Source organism: Nicotiana tomentosiformis, chromosome 4 (assembly GCF_000390325.3).
Source record: "Nicotiana tomentosiformis chromosome 4, ASM39032v3, whole genome shotgun sequence".
Lineage (NCBI taxonomy): Eukaryota > Viridiplantae > Streptophyta > Magnoliopsida > Solanales > Solanaceae > Nicotiana > Nicotiana tomentosiformis.
Genome location: NC_090815.1, coordinates 86,968,292 through 86,980,443, shown reverse-complemented (window position 1 = coordinate 86,980,443; position 12,152 = coordinate 86,968,292). Strand labels below are relative to the sequence as shown.

General features: G+C 39.7%; 1 protein-coding gene across 1 annotated transcript; it reads left to right on the top strand.

The window, feature by feature from the left end:
* Positions 1-11,592: 11,592 nt before the first annotated feature.
* LOC138910077 (uncharacterized) lies at positions 11,593-11,949 on the top strand. Its single transcript, XM_070201299.1, has one exon. The coding sequence runs from the start codon at positions 11,593-11,595 to the stop codon at positions 11,947-11,949; it is 357 nt and encodes a 118-aa protein (XP_070057400.1).
* The last annotated feature ends 203 nt before the right edge of the window (positions 11,950-12,152 follow it).

Genomic DNA, 12,152 nt, shown 5'->3' with positions numbered 1-12,152 from the left:
GGCCTGATTGAGAGGATATTAATACTATAGCACATGAGTTTTCTGTGCGGATCCTAATATTGATACTATAGAAAGCGATTTTTCAGTGTAGCATGTGAGTTGTCCGTGAGGATTATGGCGCTTGGGCTGAAGGAGCCCCTCCGGAGTCTGTACACACCCCCAGTGAGCGCGGTGGATTTATATATATGGGATGGATCTTCCCTGGGCTGTATTGGCCATATACAGTACTGAGTGACCGAGCGTGTTGAGTGATTGAGCATGATGAGTGAAAATGTGAGACAGTGAGATTGACTACTCTAAGAGTGTAAGTACACGAGTTCATCTCTGAGATACATTACATTTGACATGCACACTTGACATACAAACATAGAGATGTATTTTTCTCACGATGTACGGTACCACGTCATTCATGACTTCGCACACATATTGACATACAGGAATAGAGACGTATTTCACTCTTGCTATCTGGAAAATGAAACATCTTATTTATTGTTGAAAGGATTTTTTGGAAAAATCACAGTTTTCAAACATACTCATATTTTTTGGCGATTTCTATAAAAGATTTGTGTTTTCACTGATATACTTGAAAAGTAGGCCTATATTTCTGGAACTGTGAACGAGTCAAACATTATATCTCTGAGTTATTCCTTTTATTACTTTCATTATTTTATGAACTGTTGTTGGCTATTGGTGTTGTACTCCGACCTTTGTTCCAGCTCATCACTACTTTCAACCTAAGGTTAGGTTTGTTACTTATTGAGTACATAGGGTCGGTTGTACTCATACTACACTTCTGCACCTTACATGCAGATGTTGGATGCTGATGTTGTTGTGATCGATGTGAGATGTAATTGAAGATGTACATGTGTTCCGGTTGTAGCTGCCTCTTGTCCATGGTAGCCTTAGATTCATAAAAATCTATTTATGTATATTTCGATGATTTGTACTTCCCGTTCTTAGGGAATGTATAAGATTCAGATATTTGCTTTTATTTAATTGTCTCATTAAATTTTATTTGAATTGGATAGTTGTCAATTGGCTTAACTAGCTGGTTGGGTTAGGTGCCATTACGACTAGTTGGATTTTGGGTCGTGACAAGTTGGTATCAGAGCTCTAGGTTCATAGTTTTTATAAATCATGAGCAAGTGTCTAGTAGAGTCTTGCGGATCGGTACGATGACATCCACACCTATATTCGAGAGGCTATATGGCATTTAGGATAAACTTCCCATCTTATTTTCCTTATCGTGCGGAATTGATTCAGTTGAAACATAACTCTTTGAATTCCTTCCACCTATTCGTATGCGTACGTGAGCGCTCGGTATCAGCAGTGCATCGACGGCTTATGATTCATGGATCAGGTGTGAGATGTGATTTCGGTGTGCTGGTGATGGGCCAGTTTGGAGGACTTGAGGATGTGTTATATTTATGATGTTGGAGGCTTTCTTTTCCACCAGCGGGTTATGTTTGTGTGATCCGAGTTTGGATCAGTTGTAATAGTTGACCTGACCGTCACGAGGATGAATGCAAAATTTGCAGATAATTTTAGATATTACATGATCTGTGTTACATGAGCTTATGAAGGATTGAGTTGAAATTTGGTGCAGGATCATGTCAGTAATAGAGTAGGGGTATTATGAGTTATCGAGTATTTTGTGATATGGTTTTGAGCCAAATGGGGGAGTCTTCTATCGATGATTTGATTGCACAGTTATGTGTTGTATTGGTTTCAGTCTGAGGTATACTTCTGAATCAGTTATGACTTGCAGAGATCGGTTTTGAGGTTGACTTAAGTAAGGAGTTTCGGGATGCGTGATGTATTACACTTTATAGGTATATGGAAATCGTGGAATGATTTGAGTTTTCTATTCGTGGTGGATGTAGTGTGCATGGAGTGAGGGTTTACTCGGTTGTTTAGAGGCATGGGTTACTTCTTTGGGTGTTGTTTTGCTAATGGGGCACAGGTCACTCAGCCCGTTTGGGCGGTGCAATTGAGATGTGAGCAGAGTAAATGACTCCCGAGAAGGTTCTAGTGGGTTCAAGGTTTATATGTAGCAATTGAGAGTTTTCCAAATTTGTATATAGGTAGAACCTAAGATTTACATTGGATGGTATCGGGACTCATGGTATTTTTATATCATTATGGATTATACACTTCAGTATCAAGGAGGTGAAGGAAACAATTTTAGATTCACATAAGGTCTCTTTAGAGTGGGTGTATCGGTTGTGGTGCTTTGGGGTGCTCAAGATGAAATTCAACAGCTTATGGGCCTTAGGGCGGTGTGGTTTTATGCTCTGATCTCATGGGGTGAGTTTTGGTTAAGGATCGTGGCGTAGTGGCAAGAAGAAGTGTCAACTTAAGGGTAATTCGAAAGGAACTCGGAGAAATAGTACAACTTGATAGTAGGTTGGATTAGCTCAGTAATGGATACGATCGGTTCTTTGGGGTACTTATGATGCGGTGAGTCTTTACAGGAGTTTCATGGCAATGCTCTTGGGTTTTGACGACCTACGTGGGTTGGTTGAGTTAGAGGGGCTCGGTTCTGATAGCTTCGTTATGTACAAATGGATTCCAAAGAGTTCTCAATGGTTTCTACAAGAGTTCGAGGTGTATATTTCCTACCGGCATGAAGAGCATGTTGCGTATTGTGATTTTCTCCTGGATGGGATCTAACGGAATGTTTCTGACTGATCCGGTATATGTTCTGCTGGTGACTCGGAGTTGATTATGAGATTCTCATACTTTTCATATGATGGCATGATTGATGCGGTGTGTTGTGTGGGATTAAGATCGTGTGCAAGGTCACAATTCAGTTTTGAAGGGAAGGTCAAGAATTCGTAGGTAGCATGGACGGTTTCAGATGACTAGGTAAATGATATTACTATTTGGTATTGCTGGAGGAGAGTGTACATTTTAGAAGGCTCATTGTGTTTTGATTTATGGATACTTCATTGGTATAGTGACACTCTCTTGGTTGATCGACTGCTGATTTTAAGATATTGCTATATGGCACGAAAGAATTAGAGAAGTATTCCTCGTGGGATGATCGTGTATGAGAGATGTGTTAGACATTCGGGCGGTGGAGCTGGGACCAGATTTGGTTATTCGTGTGTTCTATGGATTTGGAGACTTGGAGTTCTCAGGAGCGGATTGTTTCGTGGTTGTGGACTATGAAAGTATGGCCAAAGCTAGTCAGAGGATGGTATGTGTTATGGTTAGGTCACTATGGACCTTTGGAGGGTTATTTAGCTATTTATGGATGAGTGGAGTTAATTGGGAGCCCATTAGTAGGCCCAATGAGGATGTGTATTCTACACCGGGTCGACTTTGTTGACCCCGGACTGCTATTGTTGAGGGATGTGTCATTCGGTTAGAATTGATTTTATTTATATCTGATACGTTCTATGTATTACCTTTCTTTGCTACGAAGAGTTGTGGCTTGTTGGTTATATGCACACATGGTGTGGTTCTATTGGGGCCTTATAGCAAAAATTGAGCGAGATAGGTATTTGGGTAATGCATGATTGATTGCGCATTGGTTATGTTCTTTCGGGTTTGGGTGGCATTGTGTCATTTACTTCTCCGTGGTTATGGTCATGCACCATGGGTACTTGATGTTGAGTTGCGCATGGCTATTGATTTGAGCAGGGTGGCTTGAGGTATTTCATATGGACCACTATTTGGATGGGGTCACGCATTGCAACAAAGTTATGTTAGGATATGATCCTTTGTGTTAGATTCATGTATTTTGGTTCTACGGTGTGTGATGGGTTCTGAGCATTGCGTTATGGTGCATGAATTGCATAGTTTTTGGCTTAAGGTTGTATTGGTGTGGCATGTCAGTAGGGCGGCTGTATTTGATAAGATGAGTTCGTCGGACCTAGAATGGGTTCTATTGGATATGATTGAGGTATATTTGGAAGGATAATATCGGAAGTCGACTTAGAAATTGGCTTTATTTCTTGACAAAGGAGATGGATCTCAATGACTTGTTGATCTAATGAATGGTTATGGTTTTCAGCGTGTTCTTTCATCATCTACAGTGTACAAAGGTTTTAGAACGAAGTTTTATTTGATATGAGGTTTATTACAGGTGTCGGGTTGGTCATCGAGCATCTATTTTTGTTGGAAGTTGTTGCTATGAGTATTCGAGTTATGTGGTATATCCTATGATTGTGTCTTGGGTCATGGTTATGGTTTGATACAGCTTGTTCGGACTTATACAGTGTGTAGATGCGAAGGTCGGGTCTTATAGTAAATTCCAAATGTTGGAAAAAAATTGGATTCTAAGGCTTACTGGCTAAGGTTGAATTAAGGATTTTCAGTTATGTTTTGTCGTTAGGCTTATATAGGATAGGGTACATGGGATCACCCCCGGTTATATGCATGGTAAGGTTACACGGTGGTTTGGCGGCTTTGGAATAACTCTGGGCTCGTTCCAGGACGGACGTATGTTTAAGTGGGGGAGGATGTAACGACCCGACCGGTCATTTTGAGCATTTGCACTTTGCTTGGTAGTTTAAGGGAATGAGTAGCTTCGTATGATGTATTATGACTTGTGTGAATCGTCGGCTTTGGTTTTCAGGTTATTCGGAATTGATTTGGAAGAATAATTCTCAACTAGGGAGCTTTAAATTGGAAGAGTTGACCAAGTTTGACTTTTTAGTATTTGACATCGAATTGGAGTTTTAATGGTCACGTTTGGTCCGGATTGTGATCTTGGACTCGGGTGTATGCCCGGATTTGCATTTAGATGTTTCTAGAAGGTTTCAGCACAAATTGGTAGAAATTGGAAATTTGAAGGTTTGGAAAGTTCATAAGTTCGACCGGGAGTTGACTTTGTGGATATAGGATTCCGATTGTGATTTATGGAATTGGAATAACTTTGTTATGTCATTTGGGACTTGTGTGCAAAATTTGGGTTCATTCCAGGTTGATTTGCTATGTTTCGACACGAGTAATGGAAGTTGAAAAGTTCAAAGTTCATCAAGTTCAAATTGAGGTGCGATTCGTCGTTTTGATGTTGTTAGGTGTGATTTGAGGCCTCGAGCAGGTCTGTGTTATGTTATGGGACTTGTTGGTGTATTTGGACGGGGTCCCGAGTGACCTGGGTGAGTTTCGGACGAGGTTCGGATCATTATTCCTCTTGTTGTCTTGTGGAAGAGTTGTTGGTGCTGGTGTAGCCGCGCCATACCAATCAATACATGTCCAAACCATACTGACCATATAGGCAACTCCGGAGCAAGTGGAGCGCACCAACACTTTTCGCTGAGCTGATAGCCTACTAGGAGGACTATCAACCTTTCTATCGAGACCTGCAGGCATGAAATGCAGTATCCCCAGGAAAAAGGGACGTATAAATATCATATCATGCATAGGTATATGCGTACATAATATCATCAAGCCTCTGAGGGCATCCCATCACATCATCTCGGTCTCTGTGGGCAAAATCATCAACGTATACCAACTGATCCGGTGGTGGTGCATATATAACGCCGTAACCTTTCCCCACACCCCATATACATATAATATACATGTATATAACGCCATCTGGTCATGGATCAATGTACAAGTATAAATGAATGCATGCATAAGAAGTAAGTCAATAAGATCTCTCGGGATGTCATAAGATCAATATACCTTTAGTTAATATCATGAAATAAACTTTATCAACTTACGTATTTTCTGAGACTCATGAATAGACGATATAATAATAGGACACATGGGGAATAAAGAACATAGGCACCCCTAGTACTTCTAAGAATAGAGTCATTTGAGAAAGTTCCACGTTTGCGTGTTTCGTTTGTATCATATGGATCATACCAAAAGGAAAGAAAGGATAGCCTTATCATACCTTAACTCCATTGAGTCCTTAATACCTTTCCAAGCAGTTCGACAAACAACTCAACTCAATCTACCATAGCATAAGGAGATTCAAAATCAGTGATGAGTAAAGGCTAAGTCCACAACTTAAACTAGTAGCTCGTTTATGTAAATTTGGGCAGCATCTCCCCTGTAACAAGGGACTCATCCAATACCATATACCAACAACAACAACTAGAGAAATACAATAAGAACAACATCAACAATAGGCTAAAAAATATTTCATTAACAAGTCATCAACATATCACGACGAGCGACAAGCTTGGATTGAATCCCTTTAGCACCCTTCAACCCCATTATTATTTATTCTTGAACTTAGTAACATATCCAGTATAATAACCAACACCTTTTTAAGGATTTCCAACCTTGTACTCAATTTCAAAGCTACCCGAAATAGCCTAACACAACATAATATCACTGTGGACAACTTCCAAGTGTTTTATAGCCATTTCTTTTCTAGTTACCAATTTCCTCAACATGATTGATATGTAAACTAACATAATCATACTAAAAATATCATAGCCAACTTATTTACCATAATTTCCAGCCACTTAAAGTCCATAAGAGCAACTTTCAAATCGATCCATCAAGAACCACAACATCTCAAGCTAATCCAAGTATTATCTTTTAGTTTATCATCCTAACAACTTAACCAAAAAACAAGAAATATTAAGCAAAATTAGTAGGATATTATAATCACCTTATCCAATAGCAAACACTTAAAATTTTAGCCAAACACAGCCCACAATTATCCTCAATGACAACACAACCTCAAAGAGGTGTTGTTCTTCACTAGAACTAACTTTTGATGTTGAAATGTGGTGTAATCACATCAAACCCTTATATTATCTGTTTAGGAGGAGTGTAGGATGAGTTTGGGTCTAAAAATGAGAAAATAAGTCGTCCAAATCGTTTTTAAAGTGAAGTAGGTCGACCACCGCCTAAGTGGGTCCCATTGGGAGCTGCTTGCACAGTCTCGCAAAAATGCAAATATCTCTCTACTCCAATGTCTTATCGATAAATGGTGTAATGCGTTAGAAACTAGACTCGTAGATCTTCAATTTGATGTGTGGAGCATCCTGTACTTCCAAGTATGTTATGAGAAACGCTCTGCTACATTTGACCTAATGTTCAACACATTATGAATGTAACTTGTGATGACCTTAGCCAACTTTTGTTCCACAACTCGCTTGACTTCAAAACGTAACACAAGACTATAATACGACTAAAATAACTCATAACATAACCTCCTTATCATGTTAAGAACCCTAGTCTCAACCCAAAGTGCATGTTATAACATTCCAAACTAATCGACTTTCGATGAAATTTATTTTTCATTTAGCTTCTAAGCTTTCCAACTTTCCTGGCTATTGTTATTCACGAACCTAAATATTTGTAACCTCCAAAGTAAAATAATTAACTTACTTTATGTACTTTCAAAAATGATTCCATTCTGAGCTTACATCAATTGTCTATCCTTACATGCCCTAATTGATTTATATAACACTTGTTCTACATCCTACTTGGTAAATTGCTCTCACGCTTTGGTTGAACTTGTTGCCCCTTTAATTGATATGTGCCATCTCTTTCATTATTGATTATCATTACTTGAAGCCATTGTATGTGTTATCTCTTTCATTGTCAATTATCATTATTTGAAGTCATTGTTACTAATTATCTCTATCGTTGTTATTTTTCTCATTTGAAGTCATGATATTCCTTCCATTGTAAGTTAATGGTATTTGGTTCGTAGTTACACGTTATCTTTCTTATTGTTTAGTTATTGGTATTGAAGTTGTGGTAGACGTATCATTTTGAAGCGAAGGTGATAATTGGTAAGATATCCTTCTTGTTAAGAATTTTTCATTCATTGTTATTGTTGATATTTGATAAGTACGGATTTTTGTCTGCTTATTAGCACCTTTTTGCTCTTGTCTTAGTCCGAAAGTATCGAATTGTGCTTCCAAAATTAATGAAATCATGCAAATTGCAGGAATGCTAGAAGTTTGGTCTCCCATGATGAATTCCGACTCAAAAAAGAGCCTTCTGAAGCACAAGGCAATAAAGGGCATAGAAGAATCGATGTGCGGTCCGTAGAAGGAATTCTGCCGCCGCAGAAGAAATTACTGACCGCAGAATTCCATCAGTGGCCGCAAACCAAGAAGGAAACCCCAACATGACTTTCAACATGTGCGGACCGCACATGAATTGTGCGGCTGCAGAACTGCGCTTTCACTAACAGATTCAACGTTCAGAGAATATACAAAAAAGACCAAGTCCTGAATCCCTTATGAAGTGTGGACTGCACAAGAATTGTACGGCCACAGAAGATTACCTTGCGGCCGCAGTCCAAAAAAGTGCAGCCACAGAACTTACATTCCTGCTAGCTGAAGAACTCTGCGGACCGCACATTAAATTGTGCGGCCGCAGAACCTCCCAAGGGGCATTTTTGTCCGTGATTTTGGGCCCTGTATAAATAGACTAGTTTCACAAAATTTGGTCGCGTTTGAATATCTAAAGCTGCTGTAGCCGTTTCATTTTACTATTTTAGGAAGTTTTAGCTTATTTGAGTATTTTAACATTAGATTTCATCATTTTAATCTTCTATTATGAGTTTAATTAGTTTTTGTTCTCTATTTTCTGCGATTTCTATTATGAGTAGCTAGACTTTTACTAGGGTTGTGACACAATACTAGTGTGCAAATCTTATGGGTGATTAATTTAATGTTTGTTTATGATTGGATATTGATTATTTAGCTTAGTTTATGCTTCAATTGTAGAATTAATGGTTGCAAATATTGAGTCATGCCTACTTGACTTTGTCTCTCTTGAGAAAGAGGGACCTAATCTATGATAACTTAGCTAACAAGGAATTGGGTTAATTGAGAGATTGATTAACCCAATTAAAGGGTTCAAACTAGAGATAGTAAGGACCCGACTTGAGCTCATATCAACTGTTCTAATTGATACCCATTTGGATTTGAGAAAGCCAAATTTGGCAAAATCACTCTCTGACCGAGAGGTATTAAGTGAGTACCGTAGAGTTGAGAGTTATAATACACCCCAATCAACAAAACAAGCATTAACGTCTTTATCCCATTAGGCAAACACCTATGTTATGGTCACAGCCCTAGGTATTTAAACTATTTGGAAAAACCTCAAAAACATTTATCTTTAGTCTATTTCCTTTAGCCTGCATTTATTAGAGTAACTGTAGAAGTAGAAAACAAAACTCTATTGTGGAAGTGCAATCTTAGATAATCCATTTGCTTGTTGCAAATATATATCCCTAACACCCCTCATAACTCCTAGTGGATTCAACCCTAGATTCCAGTTGGGTAATTATTATTGCATACGGCCATATCATATCTCTTAGTGAGGTGTGTTGTGGACGTCATCAATTTTTAGCGCCGTTGTCGGGGAGTTAAAATGGTATTAGCTATATATTTGGGTTTGTTTTTTCGAATATCTTCTTTTCCTTCCGTGTTACTAACGTGTTTGAAACAATTCTAGGTATAATCATGGCGGCAAATAATGAACTCTGAAATATGCCTTTGGGGGATGTGGACATCGAGGATGAACAAGTCGATGAGGTTCCGCCCGAACCTCAAGCCAATAGAAGAGGCCAGGCTCCTCATGACAATGTTCTCGCTCCACCCCCACCTCCACCACGAGTGGCTCCACACCGGGTGTTACCCAATGAAGGGTATGCTAGTAAAATAGTCCCTCCCCGTATTAGGGCGGGCAACTTTCAAATAACCAATGTGATGCTCACTTTTCTAGAGCAACGAGGTTTCTTCACCGGTGCTCCAAGTCAAAATGCATATAAACATTTGAAGGGGTTTGTGGACACTTGTTAGGGGAGCAAACAAACAAATATATCCGAGGATGAATTGAGGCTAAGGCTTTTTCCCTTCTCACTACGGGGGAAAGCTTTAGATTGGTTGGAACGACTACCAAACCATTCCATTCATACTTGGGATGAGTTGGCGGAAAAATTTATTGCTAAGTTCTTTTCTCCCGGGCATATGGCTACACTTCAAGATGAGATTTTGCCATTCAATCAAGAGCCGAATGAAGCGCTACACGAGATATGGGAGAGATATAGAACAATGGTCAAGGAATGTCCGAACAACTAAATGATAGAAAACATGATTCAACAAACCTTCTATCGTGGGATTAACACAACCAACCAATGTGTAGTGAATCAACTTGACAGTGGGAACTTTATAACTACGCCTTATATGGAGGCGTGTGAGATTTTGGATGAAAAGGCGGAAACATCATCGGCGTGGAAATTCCGGGATAATGTTCCACAAGCTGATCCGAAGGTGGGAACTTTATAACTATGCCTTATACGGAGGCGTGTGAGATTTTGGATGAAAAGGCGGAAACATCATCGGCGTGGCAATCCCGGGCTAATGTTCCACAAGCTGATCCGAACATGATCCACCTTCACAAAGAGTTTCATGACCATGGGCAAGCCATTTCTGAATTAACTACCACCATGAATCAACTAGTAAAGGCTCAACTTCATCAAGTGAAAAATCATAAGCAAGGCAATGCTATGGAAGGGGTGAACATTACGGTAAATAAGAGAAGGACCAAGGGTCCACAAGTGCAAAATCGAGTGGAGAATTATGTGCAAGAGGATAATGGATTCGATCAAGATGATTCCTATAATGAACAAGAATAGGAGGTGCAATATGTGAATAATTTTCAAGGGCAAAGAAACAACTTCCCAGGCCCAAACCAACAACAATGGCGACCTCAAAACAATCAATGCAATTGGAATTCTAACAATCAAGGAAATTGGAGTGGTGGCATCAGTCAAGGAAATTGGCAGAACAACAACAATCAAGAAAATTGGAGTGGAAATAATTAAGTAAATTGGGGGGGGGGGTAACAACCAAGGCGGAAGAACAACAATCAAGGCGGCTGGGGGTTGGGTTTTCAAAGGCCCCTGATGTATCAACAACCGAACAACTTGCCTCCTTATCCTTCCCATGGTCCAAGTTCTTCAAACAATGATATAGGGCGTATTGAGAATATGTTCAATCAAATGATGGAAAATAATGCCGATTCGTATGCCCAACTTTCCTCACACAACACATCAATTCGAAACTTAGAAGTTCAAATGGGGCAAATCTCCCAAGCTCTAAATTCTCATCCTAAGGGGGCAGTACCAAGTGACATGGTAGTAAACCCAAAGGGTGGAAACAACACGGGGCATGCCATGGCCATTAATACAAGAAGTGGAAGAGGGGGGAATACACCCACCTCAAATCAAAGGCAACTTGTGGATGATGAGCAAGTGGTGCAAGAAGAGGAGATCCCGAACAATGTGGTGCAACCTAATGATGAGGTTCAGATTGATATTGATGATAGTGTGGAAGAGAATCAAGAGGAGGTGAACTCATCTAGGGATCATATTATTGACATACGGAACCGATAGTGCAAAAGGCTAAGGCACCATTTCCTAAGCCTCCACCTCCATACCCTCAAAGACTTGCCAAGCAAAATGGCGAGAACCAATTCAAGAAGTTCATTCAAATGATGTAGAGTCTCTCAATCAATGTGCCATTAGTTGAAGCTTTGGAGCAAATTCCCGGTTATGCCAAGTTTATGAAGGAACTTGTAACAAAGAAGTGGTCAATGAATTTTTAAACTATCAAAGTCACTCATCAAGTGAGTGCAATTGTGCATTCAATGGCTCCTAAGTTGGAGGATCTCGATGCCTTCATGATTCCTTGTACAACTGGAAGTGCCGAGTTTGCTAAAGCTCTTTGTGATCCTAGGAAAAGTATCAATTTTATTCCCTATTCGGTTTTGAAGATGTTGGGAATTGTGCAACCAAGCCCCACCTCTATGAGATTGCAAATGGATGATCGTACTATGAAGAGACCTTCGGGAGTGATTGAAGATGTCTTGGTTCATGTTGATCAATTCATTCTTCCGGCGGATTTTGTCATTCTAGATTGTGAAGTTGATTACGAGGTACCGATTATTCTTGGGAGACCTTTCCATGCTACGGGGAAGGCTCTTTGTGATGTTGAGGCCGGATAACTTACATTCCGGTTTGGTGATGAAAAAGTGGTTTTCCATGTGTGTAAGTCCATGCGGCAACCGAATAGCAATGAGGTGTGCACTTTTGAGGACTTGGTGACCGATGTTATTGTTGATGAAATAAGTGCTATGATCAATGTGGGTGATATATTGGAGGCCATCTTGCTCAACTTTGATGATGACGAGATGGATGGCTTCATGGA